Here is a 22572-nt window from a genome sequence, read left to right on the forward strand (position 1 = left end):
CTCTGCCTGGACCATCTCCCTGGATTCCTGTTCCCGCCTTGGCCTCAACCTGTGAGGCTCCATCTCAGTACACTCGCCTCCCAGAAAGTCAGAATGCAGGTTTTTTTTTGTTTTTGGCTGCATTGGGTCTTCGTTGCTGTGTGTGGGCTTTCTCTAGTTGCAGTGAGTGGGGGATACTCTTCGTCGTGTGTGGGCTTCTCATTGCGGTGGCTTCTTGTTGCAGAGCACGGGCTCTAGGCTCACGGGCTTCTGTAGTTGTGGTGCGCAGGCTTCAGTAGTTGTGGTGCACGGGCTTAATTGCTCCACGGCATGTGGGATCTTCCCGGATCAGGGCTCGAACCTGTGTCCCCTGCATTGGCAGGCGGGTTCTAAACCACTGTGCCACCAGGGAAATCCCAGGACTTTTTAATGAAAGCCCTTGACTTGCTTGCTACATTTTGCCTTGTAGGGCAACCCCAGGAATCATACACTTTGTGAGGCTAATTTACAGAAATGTAGGTTTAACTCAGTAGCACATTCTGAACCCGTACTGTTGGCTCCACACCGAAAATGGAGATGAATGGGAAAAATCTTCTGCCGTGGAAGAGTTTAACGTTGAGATGAAGCCGTCAAGCTGTATGGGCGTTGTTGCTGTGGGCAGCCCTAGTGAGGAACAGTGTGGGCCGTGGGCCCTCTCAGAATGAGCCCACACTGATGCTGTGGCCTGATGTCCACTTGGGACAGCTATTGGCCCAGGTAGAAGATGGGCTGTGGGGATGAGCTAAGGGGTTTGGGTTTACTGCTTAGAGCCCAGGAGTCGCTGTAGCAAGTGATATAAAGGTGGACTGTTAAGCTGCCAACAACAAATGGGAAAGTGGCAGCGGCATCCCCTTTCAGTCCACTGAAGGTCACGGTTCATCTTGGGTTCTTTGTTCTGCCTGCTGAAGGAGCTGGCCGGGGGGTCCTCCTTCCAGTGCAGGGCCTTCTTCCCTCACCCCCACCCAATACCACTTGTTCTTTCAATTCTCAGCCTTTGTAGGTGGGAGTGTTATTTTATCTATAACTCTCCTTTTTATCTTTGTTTTCTTTGAATACAAAGAAACTGATAAATAGTCCCTGTTAAGAGAAGTAATTTAATCCAGAAATGCTTAATACAGACAGTGAAAGTTTCTGAGATGAGTGTTGTGGATTTTAGTCCAATTTCTTTCAGTTTCAATTTTAGTGAACTTTCTTTCAGTATTTTTTTCTGCAGGTTGTAAGCATTTTAAAACTGAATGGCATCATATCATTCTGCAACTTGATTTTCTCATTCAAGTTTTTACTAATGTCACTCTGTGCCTCTTCACATAGCGCATCTATGAGGTATGGATGGGAAAGCTGAGGCTCAGAGAGTGACAAGCTCCCCTGGCCAGTTGCTCCCTGAGGTCCATCCTCTGTTCTCTGCAGTGTCTAGTGATGGGGGCTGGCTGTTGGGATCAACTTTCTGTTTCCCAAGTTAAATTTCATCCCTTCTACTTGGCCTTAACGAGGTTTGACATTATTTAAAACTCGAGAGCTGGTGTTTTGGGTGTGATTTCCTTCCAGAACACAGCTGCTCTATCCCTGCCACTGTCACTCAAAGATATGTATCAGGAAGTAGCTCAGGCAGCGAGCAGAGTGAGGTCTCTGGTCTGGAAGGGAAGACATATGCCTGTCAGCCAGGGGCTGTGGAGAGTGTGGAACTTGGCCAGTGGCTAGTGAGGCTGGCATTTGGAACCTGTCGTTACTCAACTGCATCAGTTGCTGCATAGGCCCAGGCCCTTGTTTCCACACCGCCCTGAGGACAGTGGCTATCTCGTGTGCGTGTGTGCAGGCCTCCGCCTGTCAGCAGACACTCCTCAGCCTCTCTGCATGCCAAACAATCCCACTCCCAACATTCTTCCCCCAGATCTGCTCCTTCCCCATATCAGAAAATCAAATCCATCTTTTTCCAGTTGCTCTGGCAAAAAAACAAACAAACAAAAAAAACAAAGCAACCCTCTCTCACCTGGCGTCCAACTGTTGGTATGTTGTGTTGTCTAAATCCTCTAAAGTACACCCAGCATTGGTCATGTCTCCCTGCTGCTCTATCCCCTTTCCATCCTGAACCACGAGATACAGAACCGCCCTGACTGTTCCCCCTGCCACTTCCCTGCCTCAGTCTGTCCCCAAATCCTTTAGAACAAATTGGATCCCACTCCCCCTCCCCCTCCATCCAACACACCCGCTGCCCTCTGTGCTCCACCTGAGGTCAGTCTACACTCAGCACCCTCCTTTTGCCACCTCATCGAGCTCACTCCCTTCTTTGGGCTCTGGAAAAAGCACCCCACATCATCTCCTTTTCAGAGCATCAGCTCTCTCACTTCTCCCAAACACATGTTCCTAAGCCTCATTTTCCTCATGCCTGAAACAGGAGTATTACTAGTAGTGTTCCTGCTGTTATTTTGTAGCAGTGTGGTATAAATAACATTTCCTAGTACAGAGTATTAATGATAACCTCAGGGTTATGGCTGTATGACTTATGCCTATCTAATCCCCCCTCTCAACCAACCCCACCCCCACCCCCTGTGCAGAGTCAGTGTTAGTCTTCTGAGTTCTGTTTAAAAATATTGGTTCCTGGGACTTCCCAGGTGAAGTAGTTAAGAATCCGCCTGCCAATGCAGGGAACACGGCTTCAATCCCTCGTCTGGGAAGATCCCACATGCTGTGGATCATCTAAGCCCGTGTGCCACAACTACTGAAGCCCACATTCCCTACAGCCTGTGCGCCACAACTACTGAGTGCACACGCTGCAACTACTGAAACCCATGCACTCTACGGCCCATGTGCCGCAACTACTGAGCCCACATGCTGCAACTACTGAAGCCTGCACTCCTAGAGCCCGTGCTCTGCAACAAGAGAAGCCACTACAATAAGAATCCCGCGTACCACAACGAAGAGTAGCCCCTGCTCGCTGCAACTAGAGAAAGCCCGTGTGCAGCAACGAAGACCCAAGCACAGCCAAAAAAACAATACTGGTTCCTGCCACAGCACAATTCACCCTTTTGGAGTTGTCTTAGAACAGATTTTCCACCTGAGGTCCTCAGACCAGTTGGAAGGTGACATTTTAATAAAAGAAAGCATCTTTTGGTAGAAGCAATTGAAATTCACATCCAACCCAAAGCCATGTGTCAGCATTCCGCCTGGGACTTGGTAGCCCACTCATCCTGGGATTGGTCTGTGCTGTGTGCTTGTGAAGCCTCTAGTATGGCTGGAGCCTGCCCTTCTTTGGCCTGAGGAAGACTTGGGTTGCATCCTGCCTGTGCAGCCAGGTTATGTTTGGAGAGAGTGAGGAGGGGCTGAGGCCACCTGGGTTCCAGCCCAGCTCCCCATGTAGCAGCCTGTGTCTCAGGCAGCCTTGCAGCCCTGGTGGCCGCATCTTTACGGTGGGCTTGCTGCTGTTGGGATCTGTCCCTGCAGACAGCAGCCGGCACTGGATCCTGCCTTGATTAGAGGGGGCTGCTCTCTGGGGGCCAGCAGTTCTCCCCGGGCCTGTGGTGGAACTTATGCCATTGTGGCTGCTATCTCTCCCTCACTCACCAGGAGTTTTGAAGCAGATCCTAATTTGTCAGTTGCAGTAATCCAACCTCTTCACCTGCTCTTTAGAAAGTATTCTAATGCACCTCCTCACTGCATTTTGCAGAAATTGTGGGTCATGCTTCATTCCTAGGTCGCACTTCATTCCTCAAGGCTGGTTTCTTCCTGACAACTTTTTTTTTTTTTTGCTGTCCCTGCCTCTGTGCCTGCAGGGCGGTGGCTGCCAGCCCTGATTTGCTAGGTTGGGGCACTGATCCTTCCTGCTGAGAGGAGGGAGAGGCCACTCCTTACTAACACCTGCCCTCCCCAGGAGCAATTGCCTGGTGGTGTCGGTGTCCGGGATTGGCCAGTGGCGGGCCCCATGTGGGCACTAAGGCAACCGCCTTCCCAGTGGAGGAGGCTCCACCCAAGGAGGGGGGAGGTCAGAGCCTGAGGCTCCATCCCCCATGGCTGGCCCCACCCCCTCCAGCTGTGCTCGCCCTTTATGTGGTGGGGGAGGGGGGCAAGGCTGCTGCACCCCTCCCCCACTCAGCAGCCTGCCAGAGGCACAGGGCGTGCCTGGGGTTGGCAGAGTTCCAGCCCCTCAGCTTCTGAGTGAGCTGCCCTGACACTGCACACAGAACACAAGCAGATGGTCTCCCAGGTCCTCTGCTAGGGACCCCGACCAGAACTGTGGCCTAGCATGGTCTCTGGGGCTGGTGGGAGCAGCCCCATGGGTGTGAGGCTCTACTCTGGCCCCTTGTGACCGCTTGTCCTTCACCAGTGACAATGATGTGAGGTCACTGGGGCACCACCTTGCTGGTCTGGTGACCTGATGCACAGCGACCTCCTCATCAGCCTCTCCTCCCACCCCAGTCCATGTGGGCAGTTGGGAGGAAGGAGGGACTTCATGCAAGGTCTGGGGTTCAGATGAGCTTCATGGATTGGAGCCTGGGGTTTACAAGGCCGGAGGCTGTGCTGGGGGTGGGGGCCCTGCAGGCTGGGCTGGAGCAGAGGCGAAGTGGGGAAGTATTGGGGGCGGTTCTGAGTTCAGGATTGAGGGGTGCATTCTCCCTGTTCACTTCGGACCTCCCCTCCCCCAGTGGGCACCAGGCCAGCCTGGGAGCTTCTCCCTTAGGGACAGAATTTCCTTTGACTCCAGTGGGGGCCCTCCGTGCCTGAGGTCCTGGACTCCCTTCATCTTTTACCCCCAATAGGCTCCTCTCTGATCCTGGGAGCACAGGTACCCACCATCCAACATGGCCACTGAAATCATTCCTCTCATGCAATTCCCCATACGTTCGAGCAGCTCCTGTTGTTTAGGCAGTGCCCCAAAGGAAAGTGACCCAACCCTCCCACAGTGAGGGAGAGGAGGGGAGGGTGACTGACATTCAATTCAGGGCAGTGACTTGTCTGAAGCTCATGGGGAGACAGGACAGACAGACTCAGTGAGCAGGCTGACAGCATTTGTGGTGAAAGCATGTTGGAGAAGGACAGAAACTAGAACTTTAGGCTGAGAGGGACATGGGAGCATCCCTTGCTTCCCTCTGGGGTGGTGAGGAGATGACCTCTACAGGTGAAGGAGGGGATGGGGAGATCTGGGTGAGAGCAAAGGGACGGAGTGTGGCTGAGGGCTGAGGTGGCACGGGGTGAGCAGCAGGTGCAGGCTGGGATGCCAGGAGGGGTTGGAGGCAGATGGAGGCCAAGTTGATAGGCTGTGCCCTTGAGCTTCAGACTTCTCAAGCCCTGCCTGGAATGGGGAGCACCCCAGGGGCGGGGGTGACATGGCCACGGGGAAACCTGCTTGATTCAACCCTTTTGGACTGCCCGTGGGAGCAGATGTCTGAGGGTCCAGGCCGGGGCACGCTGGCCTAACACGTGTCAGACGGACGCTCGGCCTCCTGTGCCAGGAGCCCGAAGCAGCTGTCACTTTCCTTCCTTTCAGTTTGAGTCCAAGGCAGGGCCCTGCAGTGTTGCTCATTTGTGAAATCAGCTCCTTTAAGGAGCTTGCAAATGAGTCAGCTCAGGAGTGTGTCCCAAATACAGTGATGGGGCCCCTTCAATGCCCTGTGCTCTCCCCACCCACACCAAGTCTCCAGAAGGTGGGCTGCTTTGGGACTGGTTCTGCTTGGCCATACCCAGGACAGGCCTCCCAGGGTGTTTGCTGGTGAGGAAACTGAGGTGCTGGGTGTCCTGCCTGCTTGGACACAGAGCCAGGAGGTCTTCATCGTAGGCGCACTGCAGGTGTGAATTGGGATTCTTTGAGGGGCTCATACAGTGTGCTTCTCCCCGGGCCCCCACGTTGGTAGATGTGGGCATTGACTGTCCTGTGGAGAACTGGTACTTCAGGAGCCTGGCAGCTAAATTCTTTTTTTGTCCTGTGATGAACTCTTGAATGGCTTTTTAGACCCTGACTGTTGAAGTCTGGTTTCCCATGTCCTGCCCCGCTGGGACATCAAGGCTGGGCTCTGAGCGGCCCCTTTAAGAGCGAGTACTCGTGTCCCAGACTCGGTTGTGGAATGCCAGCAGTCTCCCTGTAAACAGACATCACTGCCGTCTTCCCTCCTGTCTCTGTGAGGGTTAACAACACTTCAGCTTGTTGTCTGGAACCGGTTCAGACTGGTTTTCTGGAAAGTGCTTTGTCTCTCAGACTGAATCCTGGGAAGGGTCATGTGGAGCCCAGTGATGTCATGGGATCAAAAACTGACTCAGCTGTTTTTTTTCTTCTTTTCTTTCTTCTTTCAATCAAGATATGTGTATGCTGCAGGTACAGGGTGCCGGCATGGTGATGGGCCAGGCCTCACCCCACTCAAAGTTCGCCTCATCGGCAGTCAAAGGGTTAAATGTGACCCCCCACTCCTCACCCTCCTGAGGTGAGCAGGGAGTGAGAAGGCTGCCCCTCACTGAAGCAGGAGTAGAAGGGTCAACCCTCATCAGTGCAGTGCAGGGCTGGAGTTGGGCTGTGACCCTGCTCCTGAGACAGCATGGTCCCTCCTTCTTGGATTCCAGATACCTCCAATCCCATGTAGGTGCTCAGGATCCCATAGGTAGGGAATTCAGATCTAGAACAGTTTCCTCTATTTGCTCTTGAGTCTGGAGTGCAGAGATTTCCCCCTTCTTTCTGATAAGCAGCCACCTTCCGTTGTTCCTGCCCAGGCCCCTGCAGGTTTCTGGCCCTGGATGGGGCGATGCATAGCTTGGCTTCCCAGATGCTCTGTTGCTCCTGCCCTCGCCTTCCCCAAGGCAGTGAAGAAATGTCCTGGGCACGCTTTGTGGGCCCTTCATTTGTTGTACCTACTTCTGCCATTGTCACATGGTGAGGAAAACACTCCATGCTGACATTGTGAAAAGTCTGAGAAGACAGCCACTTCGTTGTGCCAAGTTTAAATGTCATGTTTTCTCCATCCCCTAAAGTTCAGAATGACTGAAGAAGCATGCCGAACACGGAGTCAGAAACGAGCGCTTGACCGGGACCCAGCAGAGGACGATGTGGAGAGCAAGAAAATAAAAATGGAGAGAGGAGTGTTGGCTTCAGAGTTAAACGCTGACGGAGACATGAGAGTGACGCCTGAGCCGGGAGCAGGCCCAGCCCAAGGGTTGCTGAGAGGCGCAGAGGCGATGGCCATGGGCAGAGGCGAAGGGCAGGTGGGCGATGGGCCCGTGGACATGCGAACCACACACAGGTGAGCAGGAGGGTCCAGGAACCAGGGACAGGCCTGGGCGTGAGGAGGCCTGTGGGGGTGAAGCCGCCGTCAGGCCTACAGGAAGCAGCTTTCGGTGGCTTATCATGGAGATGGCTGTGGGCTCCAGCCCTGGCACCTCCCCCACCGTCCTGGCCAAGGGACCTCCCTCTTGGGGCCCTGGGGCCCAGACATCTGTAGCATGGGGTGTGGGTCTCACAGGATGGGGGAGTGGTAGCCTCTGTTGGCTCCCCTGCTTGACGGCAGGCCTTCACTAAACTTGTACCTGCTGTCTAGCTCTGTGCTTCTGGTTTATAGGAAAACTTTTTCATTTGGTCCAGCTTCCCTGCTTTTCAGATCTGGGGCATGGGAGGCCAGGGATGATGCTACACCCTGCTTGGGTCACTTGGCCAGGGGCAGAGTCGGGAGCACAGCCCTCTCACGTGCGTCACCACTCCTCCTAGGCCGTGCATCAGGGAGGAGGGGCCCCTGTGTTCGGGACTCCTGTGATGTGCTCTTTCGGTTTCTCCTTCATCGATACTGATTGCTTCAAGAGTAACTTTCCCAATCCTCAGCTTTTAAGGAAAAAGCTTGAAGAAATAAGACTCAGTGTACCACCCCATGTCTTCACTAAGAAACCCTCTTTTCTCCCTGTAAAGAGAATTGCAGGCCTAGCTCCAGCTCCTGCTTTACCCCTCCCTTCACACCCTGATGTCCCATGAGCCAGCAGCCGGTGGCCATGGCCTCCTGAGAAGCCCCGCGGCCCCTCTGTGTGTGGCCCCTCTGTGGTTCATCCCTTGTCTCCCTCAGTGCCTCCTCTGCAGACTCCCTTCCATGTCTGTTTGCCCGGGGTGGGATGAGGGGCAGTAAGTGCAGATCTGGAGAACCTGGTGCTCTTTGCCTCCTTGTGTTGACTGACCCCGCAGAGGGACCCCAACCTGCAGTCTTTGCATTAAATTCATTTGGGCCCCACATTGTTGGCGTCCTAAGGACTTCAGAGATTGTCTGACTCAGTATTTCTCAGCTTTAAAAATTCTTACGCCTTGAGATAAATGGGAAAATCTAACCCCCTCCTACTGGGGAAGCGTATTAGTCTGGGGTGGTGTGCTTTGTGTTCTTGCTACCCAGAAAGGCCTTTTTTATCTGGCTCTGCTTTCTGCAGTCCCTCTTCTAAAACCAGAGGCCTCTTTTAAAGTTCTAGAAATAAAATTTTAAGTTTGGGTCTGCTTTCCCTTCCCTTTCCTTTCAGAATGTCACAGGTGGGTGAAGAGAAGGAGGAGCCCACACTTGCAGAGATTTACTGGGTCCCTCTTGTGTTCCTGGGCTCCTGGTCTACATTTTTTCCTGTAATCACCATGCTCCCCTGTAGGGCAGGCCAGTGAATTGTGAGGGAGAGGTTAAGTGTTGAAGGAGCATAAAAGAATGTAAGAGAGCAAAAGACAGAGACTAACCCAGGCACACAGAGCAGGGGTCCTCCTGTGGGACTAGGGAGACCCCAGGGCATTCTTGAAGCAGTGTGAGATTGTGGAAGGAGCCCGGCTTTGGCAGAGTGGGGCTCAGATCACACTCTCTGACTGACCTTGGGCAGATGATACTGGCCCGTGCTACTTCATTTGTAAAATGGATGATAATCTGTGCTCTGCATCTCTGGGTGACAGATGCGTGCCCAGAATTGACCCTGGTGCATGGCATGTGGTGAGGGAAATAAGTGCTGGTAACAACTACCCTTCAGTCTTCAAGCTTCACTTAAAATACGACGTCACATATAGAGCTAGTGTCTCCTTGAGTGCTCACATAGAGTGTTCTGTCTAGTTTGTTGAAGTATAGTTGTGAATTTTGACAGAATAATAGGATCAAGTCCAGCCCAGAGCCATTCTAAAACTGTAATCTTTTTTGGAGTGAGTGGCCATGGTTTCTGTGTTAGAAGCAGGCAGTCTTTGGATCCTCATTGAGAGTGTCTGGCTCATCCCTTGGGAACCTCCATATAGAGAATTTTATTTAATTGAGTTATAGCATACATAATGAAAAGTACGCATGTGCCACTTGGTACATTTCACAAACTGAGCACATCCTTGTAGCTCAAATCAAGAAATAGAACGTTACTAGCGCCCTCATGCCCACTTGTCACTACCCTCCGAGTAACCACTTTCTTGACTTCAAACAGCACAGGTTAGTTTTTCCTGTTTTTGAACTTTAAGTAATTGGAATTATGTAGTCTGTACCCTTTGCTTGCTTTCATTCAACATAATGTTTGTGAAATTTACTTATGTTGTTGAATGTAGGAATAGTTACTCTTTTCATTGCTGTATAGTATTTTTCTAGAATTTGTTTGGCTCTTTTTAAAAACTGCTTCTTTCTTTCATGCTGTGCTATTCTTATGACCCGGTTTAGGCATATTGAAGGCTAGAGGGGGGTTTCTGGTGGCTTCTAGCAGAGAGAATTTCCTTTTTCTTTAAGGAAGGGCTGGTGAATTAAAATCACCAAGATACAACTTTTCTTTTCTTTTTTTTTTTAAATGACATTGGGGAGATTTAGAGCATGAGGATATCGATAAAATGGTAGGATCAGTTCTCTCCTTCTCTTCAGTTCCCCTCTTCATCTCTCTTTGGCATTTTTTCTGACTTAGTCTCCCAATGTGTGTGTGTTTTATTTTCAAAATAAATCAGGGCTGGAGGGCAGCTTCCAGCAGTGATTGAATGAGGAGAAATTGTCAAATCCTTTCCCCAAAAAAACAACTATGAAGCAGCACAGAATTGACCCCCCAAAATCAGCCATTTCAATACTCTGGAAATTGACCAGAAGCACACAACAATCTGCGAAGTGTTTGTGCTTAAGAAACTGCTGAACTCTGGGTAAAAATGGTGAGAATATGTGGCACTTGACCTGGGGCTCCTCTCATGCCCTCTCCCCAGCTCTCTTGGTAGGGAAGTTCTGCCTAGCCAGTGCAGGCTGTAAGGACCAACAGCTTCTCTGCAGGGGTGAGAAGGGGCTCACTCAATTTAGAGTGGTGGGCAGCAGCCCTGCCCATGGCCTTGTTGGTTAAAGTGACAGTTTTGGAGATGGGTAAGTGGGGAGGGACAGTGGCTGTATTAGCCCAAGGTTGCAGACATGTTTGGGGGCAAGACAGAAAAACAATTTGAAGAAAGAATGGCCAAACATGTATTTGAGCAGAAGCTTATCCAAGAAGCTTAACAAACCTCAAGTAGCATAAATACAAAGAGATCTATACCTAGACACATCAGAGTCAAACTGTTACAAGCCAGAGAAAAAGGGAAAATCTTGAAAGTAGCAAGAGAAAAACAACTCATCACATACAGGGGAAGCATTAATATAATTAACAGCTGACTTCTCACCTGAGACATTCAAATGGAAACCAAAAGGGAACTGAATGGCATTCAAAGTACTCAAAGAAGAAAATTGTCAACCCAGAATTCTCAGTGCATCAGAACTCTCCTTCAGAAACGAAAGCAAAAAGAGATTTTCAGATAAACAAAGACTGAGAGGATTTGTTGCTGGCAGACCTGCTGGTTCTTCAGGCTGAAAGGAAGTGACATGTTGGTAACGTACATTCACAGGAAGAAATAAAGAGCACTGGAAATGGTAAATATGTGGGCTAATAGAAAAGACATTTTTTTCTCATTTCTTCTTAGTTAAAAGACATAACATCATATGAAGCATTAGCCATAACACTGGATAGAATTGACAAAAACAACCATAGCTCTTTGGCAGTTGACCAAAGGCATACAACAATCTGTTGTATTTATAACATATATAGACACGTGATATACGGGTCAACAACAGTACAAAACAGGAATGAAATGGAGCTGTATTGGAGTAAAGTTTCTATATTTTACCGGGATCAGGTTAGTGTTAATCTGAAGCAGACTGTATTGTTAATAAAATGCTTATTGTAATCCCTAGAGCAACTATTAAGAAAATAACTTTAAAATATAGTTTAAAAAAATCAACAGAAGAATTGTGGTACATTAAATATTTAACACAAAAGAAAGCAGTCAATGAGGAACAGAAGAACAAAAAAGAAGGAAGACATGTAGAAAACAAACAGCTAAAGGATAAATGTAAATCCAACCAGATCAATAATTGCATTTAATGTGAGTAGTCTAAACACCCCAATCAAAAGGCAGAGATTGTCAGAGCAGATAAAAAAGGCAAGATCCAGCCTATATATATATATATATATATATATACGTATATATATATACACGTATATATATATATATATATATATATTTTTTTTTTTTTTTTTTTTTTTTTTTTTTCCTTTTTTGTGGTACGCAGGCCTCTCACTGTTGTGGTCTCTCCCGTTGCGGAGCACAGGCTCCGGACGCGCAGGCTCAGCTGCCATGGCTCACGGGCGCAGCCACTCCGCGGCATGTGGGATCTTCCCGGACCAGGACACGAACCCGTGTCTCCTGCATTGGTAGGTGGACTCTCAACCATTGCGCCACCAGGGAAGCCCCCCTAATTATATATTGTCTATAAGAGACAACCATTAGATCCTTAGGTAAAAGGATGAGGAAAGATATACCATAAGTAACCATAAGAAAACTAGAATGACTGTATTAATATCAGATAAAATTGACTTTAAGACAAAAAAATATTCCTAGAGCCAAAGAGGGACATTTTTTAACAGTACATGGGAAGATATACCAGTAACAAATGTATATGTACCTAACAACAGAATCCCAAAATATCTGAGGCATAAACTGATAGGATTGCTAAGAGAAATAGACAGTTCATAAATTATAGAGATTTCAGGGGCTTCCCTGGTGGCGCAGTGGTTGAGAGTCCGCCTGCCGACGCAGGGGTCACGGGTTTGTGTCCCGGTCCGGGAAGATCCCACATGCCGCGGAGCGGCTGGGCCTGTGAGCCATGGCCGCTGAGCCTGCACGTCCGGAGCCTGTGCTCCACAATGGGAGAGGCCACAACAGTGAGAGGCCCGCTTACCGCAAAAAAAAAAAAAAGAAAAAAGAGATTTCAGTACTCCTCTCTTAACAATTGGTAGAGCAACTAAACAGAAAATCGGCAAGATTCTAGAAGACTCGAAGAGCACTGTTGATCTGTTTGGCTAAAGGGCATCTATAGAATACATCTCATGTGCACATGAAACATTTTCCAGAGTGGACCATATGCTAGGCCATAAAACAAGTCTCAGGGGTAGCTGTAATAAAAAAAGACAGACAAAGGACTTCCCTGGTGGTCCGGTGGTTTAGACTCCACGCTTCCACTGCAGAGGGCATGGGTTTGATCCCTGGTCAGGGAACCAAGATCCCGCATGCTGTACAGCGCGGCCAAATAAATAAATAAAAGCTCTTTAAAAAAAAGAAAAGAAAGAAAGGATGATAACAAGTGTTGGCGAGGACGTGGAGAGACTGGAACCCTGATACATTGCTGGTGGGAATGTAAAATGGCATAAACGGTTTGTCAGTTTCTTAGAAAGTTAGACATGAACTTACCACATGACCCAAGAGTCTGTCCAAGGAAGGTACCTGAGAGAAATGAAAGCGTGTCCACACAAAGACAGGTACATGGGTGTCCATAGCAGCATGATTCACAACAGGCAGAAAGGTGGAAACAATCCAGAAGGCCACGGATAAACAAAATGTGCTATATCCATGCAGTGGATTACTAATCAGCAATTTTAAAGAAGCGAGTTACCAATTTGTGCTGCAACATGGATGAAGCTCAGACTCACCATGCCGAGGGGGAGACACCAGACCCAGAGACTATGTATTGTATAATTTCATCTACAGGGAGTGTCCAAAAAAGCAAACTTACAGAGACAGACAGCATTCAGATGGTGGTCTGAGGCAGGGGTTGGAGGTGGGTGAGGGCAGTGATTAACTGTTCACAGGCACAAGGGAACGTTTTGGGGTGATGGAAGTGTTCTAAAATTGGATTGTAGGGATGGTTGCACAACTCTAAATTTACTAAAAAATCACTGAATTATACTCTTAAAATGGATGAATTTTGTGGTATGTAAATTATACCTCAATATGGATGTTAAAAAATATAAATGAGGTTAAAATAGTTTGGTTTCCGTTCTGGCATCCGTCAGTGTGCTCAGGGAAAAACAAAACCCCGCAGAGCTGGAGGTTGATCCTGTTGGTCTTGCGAGGCCAACCCAAAGCTCATGAGCATGTGCTGCCCTCCCTCTACCCCAAGTCTGGACTGCTGGATGAGGTCTGGAGCTGGGACAGGCAGAGGAAGCTGTTTTGGGTTCTCTGTTTTGTTTCTGAGATAAATAGATTCCACTCCTGCACTTTCCTATAGAGGAGACTCTCTTTCTGTCACAAATTGTTGATCTTCAAAAATAGTCTAGGCCACACACAGGTGAAAAGAGCTTTGTTTTTCCCCTCTTGGGTAGAGGAACATTTAACTGAGTAAAACATGAGCCTGTTCTCCAGAGGTTCTGCACCTGAAAGGTTAGGGCTGGGTCCCTTGGTTGCCCTGGGCCTGTGTGGGGTGGGAACTTCATGATTAGCCACCCCCATACTTCACTGAAAATGTTTTTTTGTGTGCCTTTTTCTGAGGCGCCAACTCTCCCTGGATTGTCTGTGGCAGGTACCATGCTCGTCCCTGGGGGCAGAAATGATGGGACAGGATCTGACTTAGCTGTTTTTCAGGGTACTGGATCTTGAAAGAATATGCAGAGGTGTTGGGGAGCCTCGACTTTAGGGGTGTGGCTCACCTAGGGATGGAAGTCACTGGATGCCTAAGCAGTCCATCTCTATTTCCTCATTTTACCTGGGAGGAAACAAGGCTGGGCTCCCAGGGTCTCACAGGCAGGGCAGGGGCAGACTTGGAGCCCCATTTCTGCTGCTCGACAGCCAGCCATGTGGGTCTTGTATGGATGTGTGGGGCAGGTGTCATGGTGACTGTGTCTCCCTGGCTTCCATTGGTGTGCGTGGTCTTCAGGCAGCTGTCTGACACCTCTTCCTTCCCTGCTTTGCATCGTGTGTCTCTTTTGCTGTGGCACAGGGCTTTACTTGGACCAATGGTCTGCCCCATGGTGTGGGTGGGAAGGACTCTGATGTGTGTTCTTATCCCTACCGAGTGACCTGTGGCCTATTGGGAGCTGGCAGTAGCACCTGAGCCATTAGAGCTGTTCTTGGCTTTAGTTTTTCTGGCTTTCTGCCTTCTTGCAAGGTTTAACAGACTGTAAAATGCACCAGAAGTACACTCTCTGTTTACCAAGGCTGCAAAAGCAGGGCACCTTTGTTGAAGCCGGTATCCTTGATGACAGAATCACTGCCCCATCTTTCTTTTCGGACTTTGGTAGTGGAGGGCGACACTCTGTATAGAAGTTAGGAGTCTCAATGGTAGATCATTTGCTCTTAAGACAGGGCTTGGCCACCCACAGTGGTGAGTGTGGTGTGTGGGGCATGTCATCCACACCCATGTTAATGCCCGAGTCCTCTTCCAAAGTGAAAATGAACCTGAAAGTAACATGATAGTGCTTCCGCCTGTCATCTGTAATGTTGGATTGTGTGGATGGCCTTGTTTTGTTCTGTTCTGTGTAGAAATGGAGTCCATAGGAAAAGGTATGTGCATCACTTAACGTTTCCAAGATGACTCCGTAAGTTATAGAGTCCTTGTTTGGGTGGACATGCTTTACAAGCGGCCTTTGGGAGAAGAAGGATACAGTAAACCCGGGGTTGCATTGCCCTGCCAGGAAGTACTGCTGGTGCCTGCTGTGTATGCCTCTCCTGCTGCGGTTTTCACACATGTATCCACCTGTGTACAGAACCTTATCACCCCAGAAAATGCCCTGGAGCCATCCATACATTTCCTGCCCTCCCTGACTGGGTGTATTCTCCCACTCTCCACCAATCTTGCCTCTTCTCAAACTTCCTAGAAATGGAATCATAGAGTATGTGCTTGGTGGGGTCTGGCTTCTCTCACTCCACGTGATTAGGATTCATCTCTGTTGTGTGTATCAGCATTTTGCTGAGGGACTCCCACGTGGATATGCATAGTCGTCCACTCGCCTGTCCACTGATACTGGGCAGTCTCCAGTTTGGGGTGCTGTGATCATTCCCGTAGAAGTCTTTCGCGTGGACATCGATCATCATTTCTCTTGCTAAATACCTAGGGGTCAAATTGCTGGGGTCACAGGGTAGGTGAGTATTGAGCTGTTTTAAAGAAACTGCCATGCCTTTCCCCAAAAATGTCTGGGTGGTTTTACTCTCACAGGCGTGGAGGTCCAGCTAACTTAATCCTCACTTGGTGTTGTCAGGCTTTACAGTTTTAGCCATGGAGTCTTCAGAGAGGTCTGAGTCCAGGTCCTGGCCTGCTTGTGTGACCATCAGCCCTCTCCCTTCCATGACAGAGGGTGAGGCCAGCGATGGTTGCTGCGCCAGCTTCCCGCGTGGGTGTGGGTGGGGGTCCTCCACGGCGATGTGCAGACGCGAGCCCCCCTCCTACCCTGTTCTCCCCACCATGCTCCACTGCAGCTGTGCCTGACCCACCGGCCAGCTGTCTGCTGGAATGTGCGTCCTTGAGTGATTCAGGGGAATGTTACACAGCTGTGGGCGTGATGGCTCTGGAAAGGGCTCTGGTTCTCTCACAGCCTGAGTGAGTGTGATTGTGGCCCTCACCCTGGCTCCTCCTACAGTCGCCAGCGATTGACAGCCCCCCCCCCCCCCCCCGCCACAGTGTGAGAGCTTTGGAAGTCACGCAGCCAGGAGCCTGTTCCTTCTGTGTGACGATTACTTCCCTCAGTGTGTGTGTGTGGGGGCTTTGGCACTCTGTGGGAGGCTCTTGGGGAGCCCAGCCCCTCCCCAGCACCTGTTGTGGGCTGGCCTTTCACTTGCTAGTTCCCTGTCTGCGGCTGGGCGGCTTCCAGGAGGGGCCAAGCAGCCTTGGGGAGCAGCTCCATCAGTTCCAACTAGAAATCCATAGCCTGCTTGCATTTCAGCACGTAAGAGCTGAACTGAGAGGTACGTTCCTTCAGAAATCGGTTCCTCGTTCTGGATTCCCCTGCCTCAGCTGCCACCTCTCCAAACCTCTGTGACTTCTTTCCATCTCCTCATTCGCTGCCTCTCCCCTTCCCTTGGGGCTCCTCATCCCGGTTCTCCTCTGTCCACCTGTCTTTATTCTGGGCCGTTATCTTATCCCAGGTTTGTAATAATTGTACTTTGAGGGGTTCACCTGTACTTCTGAAAATCATTAGATTATTTTTGGATGGCAGAGTGACAGACTCTGGGTGCCCTGTTTCTAACTCTTAGAGTGACCTAGTTCACATGGGGCATATTGTGAGCCAGCCTGGTGACAGGTAAGGAGCTCCACAGTTTTGCCACTTCCCCGTTGCCTTTACGGCGCCCTCCTCTGGCCTTGGAGGGGATGGTTTCTCACTGGATAGTGCCAGCCTTCTGGGGATATTACTGTGTGGCTGCCCTGACAGGAACCAGCAAGCCACCGTCTACAGTCATCAGGATAGTAGCTGTAAGCACTTGTTTGTTTAACAGTCAGGAACTCTTCTCTTCACACATGTGTGAGTTAAGCAGATTGGCAGATTAAGCAGATCATTTCCTTATTTTGAAATTATTCAGTATAATTCTGCAATTGCAGTTTCTGATATCCTCTTATGGCATGTATTCCTGCTGGTGCTTTGCCACATGCTGACAGGCAATGCCCTCACTGCTGTAGTGGGTTTAAACATTCTACCTATAGTGGTACATGAGGGAGGGTCTCTGGCCAGCCCTCTGCCATGGAGGCTCTGCTTTTATATACATTGCTTTTTATCTTACAGTCAGTTTCTCTGACATGAGGAGAGCAGGTGTACCGGAACCATAACCAACCCTGGGGGTGGGGATGGCGAGTGTGCTGGCCTGAGGGATCCCATCCTGTCCCTCATGGCCACCTAACCTGGTGGAGAAGAAGGATGAAGGGAGCTCTGTTTGTAGAACAGGTAGAAGCAGGAGTGAATACCCAGCACTTCCCACACATACCGTGTGTCACCCCAGGTGGGGCAAGCAGGATTTATACCAGGAGAGGAGTATTTTCTCAGTTAGCAGAGTGTGCCCTGGAGGAAAAAGAGAGCTGGCCTGATTGCAAGAGATTTCTGGGTTTTTTCCTCAAGAAGATGAGCACTCGAATTGTAATTTGTGAGCCTGAAAGGGAGCGGGGGATAGCAGGTGGTTAAAAAAAATGTGGGGTCTGACGGCTCAATTTCACTCACACCCCTGTGTAGCCCAGGACAGTTCACCCCACCCTTGGAGCCCACCATCTCCTCTGAAGTGAGGCATAGTCCAGTAAGGTTTGTCACAGCACTGATGGAAAGGAGACTTGGGACTCACAGGTGTCCAAGAATGAGGGAGAGGGGAGCTGAGTTCCCTGTGGCTGATCCAGCTCTGTGGATGGGCCCGCCCGGGGGAGGCGGGGAGTGCGAAGGAGGTGGGGAGCGTCTGATGGGTGGAGAGATGGGAGACATACCAGACGTTACTGTGTGTCCCCTTCTTTGGATCCCAAGCCATAAGAGTGCTTATTTTTAGAGCTTAAATCTTAAAAATAGTTGTGATGTAATCACATTGAAAAGCTTCAGGTCTTAGGGGGCACTGAAATCTGGTGACATGCAGAGTTCCTTAAAGCAGGCCCTTGATAGCTTTCAAAAGCAGCTTTAACACAACAGTGCTTTAAAGAGAACAACCAATCCAGGCACGTGTGGTATCTGTGGGCACTGTGGGAAAGAGCAGTCCGGGTGGCATGTCCTGGGGAGCTCACGGCCCAGAAATAGGGGTGCTCGGGCATCCAGCTAGCTCCCTGGAGCCATTGTGTTTGCCTGTAGTCAGGGCCTGAGAAGACCCATGGCGGTGGGAGCAGAGCCGGATGTCAGGCTGGGAAATGCAGCCCATGGACCACCCTCTGGAGCAGGGAGAGTTGATGCTCTGGATGTGGGTGGAGCTTGGAAGTTTGCTGGATGCCTGCATGTGAGAACAGAGGTAGACATGCTGGAGGAGAGAGGAGATGCCTTTGCCTGCAGTGCGGCATAAGGGGGGAGTGGGGCGTGGATGCAGGATAGTTTCCTGGCGTTGGGGGCCTGGGGTGCCTGACCTGCCTCTACGGGAAGTCTGTGCTTGGCCTGCCCATCTGCATATGCAGGGTGTCCAAGCTGCCCTGGGCAGTGGCAAGTTCTCTGTGAACTGGGTAACTGTGGGGCCTGTACAGTTGCCGCTTTTTAAGGCCACAGGAACAGGGTTACCAAATTTTGTTGTCTTATAATTGAATAGGTTTTATAGGGAAATTACAGCGTGTATGTGTGGTGAGTCCTATTAAATTTTTAGTACGTCTTGCTTTTCAAAACACAACTTTGGCAGCATGAAAAAACCACGTGGATTGTGGTATGTCAGGAGGACTGCACTTGGGAACCTCTGCTCAGACTGGCATCTGTGATGGGGACAGGAAACCCTTTGCCGAAAGCACTGGTGTAGCCCCTTTTCCATCTCTGGACCCCAGAGAACCTTTGGTCGTGTGGAAAATATGTTGACATTTACTGTGTTAGAAAATCTGAAAATAACTTATTTATTTAAAGATGACGATAATAAACCCATTACATGTTAGCATAAAGAACATTGCTTATAAAAAAAATAACTGTTTTGCAGATCTCTTTAATAAGTAAACAGCTGGATTCTCATATCTGCTTCTTCATCCAGTCTCTTGTGATAAGTTTTTAGGGATGAAACATGTGAAGAAAATCCAGCCTGACACAGAGAAGCAGTTTGAGCAGGGAGGAGTATTTGGTTAGTCTTGGATAATTGTGTGTTTCTTCCTTTAATACGACACCAAAACATAGAGTGGCCATTCCTAACGGTTAGTTGCACTATAGACTCTGAAACCTCGATTATCAGTGAAGTTTTTGTACTCAGTTACATTAAAATCTGTCAGTCTCTCTTGCACCTTGAACAGAACAATTTTTTTTTAAGTATCATTTTAACTTTATTTATTTATTTTAATTAATTAATTTATCTTTGGCTGCATTGGGTCTTCATTGCTGCACGCGGGCTTTCTCTAGTTGCGGCGAGCAGGGGCTACTCTTTGTTGAGGTGCGCGGGCTTCTCACTGCGGTGGCTTCTCGTTGTGGAGCACGGGCTCTAGGTGTGCGGGTTTCAGTAGTTGTGGCACACGGGCTCAGTAGTTGGCTGGCGGGCTCTAGAGCTCAGGCCCAGTGGTTGTGGCGGGCTTAGTTACTCCGTGGCTGTGGGATCTTCCCGGACCAGGGCTCGACCCCGTGTCCCTTGCATTGGCAGGCAGACTCTTAACCACTGCACCACCAGGGAAGTCCCTGAACAGAAGAATTTAAAAAAAAAATTTTAGGATTGTTTTAGATTTACAGAAAGTTTGCGAAGATCGTTCCTGCACACCCTTTCCCAGTCTCCCTCATTGTTAACAGATTACTGTGGAACATTTGTCACGAGTAATTACTATTAACCAAAGTCTATATTGTCTATTCAGATTTCCTGTTTTTTTACATACCTTTTCTGTTCCAGGATCCCACATGACATTTTGTCGTTATGTCTCTAGGCTTCTCTGGGCTGAGACAGTTTCTCAGACTTTCTTGGTTTTGACAACCTTGACGGTTTGGAGTTAGGTGTTCTGTAGAATGGCCCTCAGTTGGAATTGTCTGGTGTTTTTCTCATGGTTGGACTGGGTTTTGGAGAGGAGGACCTCAGAGGGGAAGTGCCCTTCTCATCACACGTGTGTCCAGGGCACGTGCCATCAGTGTGACTTGTCACACCTTGATCACCTGGGTGTATGTCAGGTGTCTTCACTGTAAAGTTACTTTCCTTCTCCCTTTCCGTGCTGTGCCCTTTGGAAGGAAGTCAGCTCACACCTAAGGAAAGGGATGCGGAGTCATGCTCCACCTTGAGAGTGGAGCGTCTACACAAATTATTTTGGGTTCTTCTGCCTAGATTTGTTTTTTCTCTCCCTGAATGATCTTTTACTCATGTTTGAGTTTGTAATACCATCGAACATTAGAAAATATTAGTTTACTGAGTTACAGAGATCTTTCAAATACTGATATATTTCATTTTACAGTATCGCGGAATCAGATTAGTTAATTATCCGATCTGTTGGGAAGCTCTTGGGCTCACAAATTTTCCAAAATTCTACATTTTGCTTGTTGGAAGCTCAGACATTATCATTAGTGACATATTATCGGTTGTTTTCCTTGAAGTGAACAGGCTTTGCTTTGACCATTTTGGGGAAAGTGTGTGCCAGACACCCAAGTCTGAATAACCACAGCATGTCTGTCCGACCTTCCTTCAAGCATCATGAACGCTCAAACGTGTGATTTTTTTCCTGCATATCTGTTCTGCTTCTGTATGCAACAGGAGTGCTTTATCTTGTCACAGAATATTAAAAAGACATGTTCTCAAATGCTTGAGTTTTAATAAAATCAATAGCTTGTACTTCATGCAGGGCGTTGCCTACAGCGTGATGACACCGTGAGTCTTGGCACAGTTTGGTGCAGCTCTCCTGACTTGGTGAAAAAGGCAAATGTCATCTTGATGTTACAACAGCCTGGCAGAGCCCCTGAAGGGGTCCTGAGGACCACTCTGGGAGGACCGCAGGCAGGCTGTCCACAGTGGGCACAAGCAAGGATGCCTGGCAGGACTCTGAGCTCACATCTCAGGCAGGACAGTGGTTAATGGCCTGATGGGGTCAGACAGTGAGAGGAAGAGAAGCCCTCAGCCTGGGATCTTGTCCCTAGAGACCTCGGATTGCAGGGAAGGTGGCCAGATGAATCAATTCAGAGCTAAATTATAGCAGAAAAGGTGATGGGGGCTGCCCTGAGTGTGCACATTACTATGTTCTGCAAGGATGGGGAAGAGAGGTGGGGTCATCATCCGTTGACTAGATGCACTTTCTGTGCCCTTTACCATTCACAGCATCCTCTCATGGTCAGTGACATCCCATTCTGCAGATGAAGAAACTGAAGCTCTTTGAGGTTTGGTGACTGGGCCAGGTCCCAGGAGCCACTGACGAGTGCCCAGCCCCCCAGAGTCCTCATGGCTGACCTGGGCGGAGTCTCACAGCTGCTTTGCTTAGAGCAGCTGGGGCAGGTCAGGTGGGGTGGGTGGGGGACACCTGAGCCGTGCTGGGAGGACATCCCCTGGGATTTGCCAGGGCGTGGAGGGGCAGGACCCAGCAGTTTGAAACACAGATATTTAAGAGGGGGCAAGAAAGTTCCGGGCAAATAGAGCACTTTCTATTTATCACAAGAGTTTGTGGTCATTGCAAGCTGGAAAACAGTGTTTGTTTCTCGAGTGAGGTTTCATCTGCACACAGCTGACTTGCTGTGAGTCGGTGAGGAAGCTGGCATCCCAGGAGGTGTGTTTGGGTTCATCTGGTGTAGGGAGTCCCTCCGTGCTGCAGCGTGTTCCTGAGTTTCTCCCTGGAGGAACGTTGGCCTGGCATGTGGGTACGGTGACAGAGCAAAGAGGCGATGCTAGCGATAGTGCTGTGACCAGCAGAGGGGTCCCACACTCCTTTTACCTTAATTCCCCAGGCCCAGGCCCTTTGGAAGCCTGGATTCCCGAGTGCTGAAACCCCACGCAGCTTCCTCAAGCAGGTAGCGGTCCATGTGTAGTAAGAGTTGTTTCCCAGTCAAGTCCAAGGACCACATCCATGTCCTCGCACTGTCATCTCTTTATCACCTCAGAGACTTGGCATGCAGATGCTGGTGGCTATCCAGCATCCTTCAAGTATAAATAAAAATATTTTCCCCTTTTTAACCTAGTCCAAAAATGGTATTTGATAACCTGAGTTAGAGGCCTCAGCTGACAGTTATGTGAGACCTACCCTTTCCTGCCCTGCATCTCCTTTTTGGGATGCCATTTAGCCCCCTTCAGGCTATGGGTGCCCAGCTGGTCTGACTAGGACAGGAGGCCCAGGTCCCAGTGCACTGTGGAGTACACCTGGCAGACCTTGGCGTGCCAGAGTTGACCAGGCCTGCCAGAGGTCCATAGGAGGCTGGGCCTGCTGTGGGCCCAGGTTATCCGCAGGCCATGGGTGTGTGACCTCAGGAAATCACTCTCTTAAGACTCTTTCCGCACCTGTGGATGTGGGTGATGTGGGTGACAGTTGAGCAGTTGAGACGATCACATGGAAGCATGCATCTTGGTGGTTGGCACAGGGATGGCCATCAAAAAGGGTCAGCAAATGTCCTGGGTGATTTTCCCAAATCTGACATAAGTCAGCATTTCAGTTCTGACTATGTGGTCATTTCTAATAAGTGCCCCTTTCCAAATTTCTGAGCAGAGAGCGTGCTGAATCGGATTTAACCTTCCTGGTGGTGACCCGACTGGAACATGTT

The 22572-nt window shown here is 49.5% G+C and overlaps 1 protein-coding gene across 11 annotated transcripts in view; it reads left to right on the forward strand.

The window, feature by feature from the left end:
- Nucleotides 1–22572, forward strand: part of GATAD2A (GATA zinc finger domain containing 2A) — a 99835-nt gene that overhangs the window by 54341 nt on the left and 22922 nt on the right. For 8 of the 11 annotated variants that reach the window (XM_067733367.1, XM_067733369.1, XM_067733366.1 and 5 more), the window contains exon 3: nt 6967–7235. In XM_067733367.1, the coding sequence (XP_067589468.1) occupies nt 6967–7235 (269 nt within the window). Of the gene's footprint in view, nt 1–6302; nt 6426–6966; nt 7236–22572 lie in introns of all 11 variants that reach the window. The other 3 variants (XM_067733371.1, XM_067733372.1, XM_067733373.1) reach the window with 2 other exon arrangements.

This window comes from Pseudorca crassidens, chromosome 3, assembly GCF_039906515.1.
Source record: "Pseudorca crassidens isolate mPseCra1 chromosome 3, mPseCra1.hap1, whole genome shotgun sequence".
Classification (NCBI taxonomy): Eukaryota; Metazoa; Chordata; class Mammalia; order Artiodactyla; family Delphinidae; genus Pseudorca; species Pseudorca crassidens.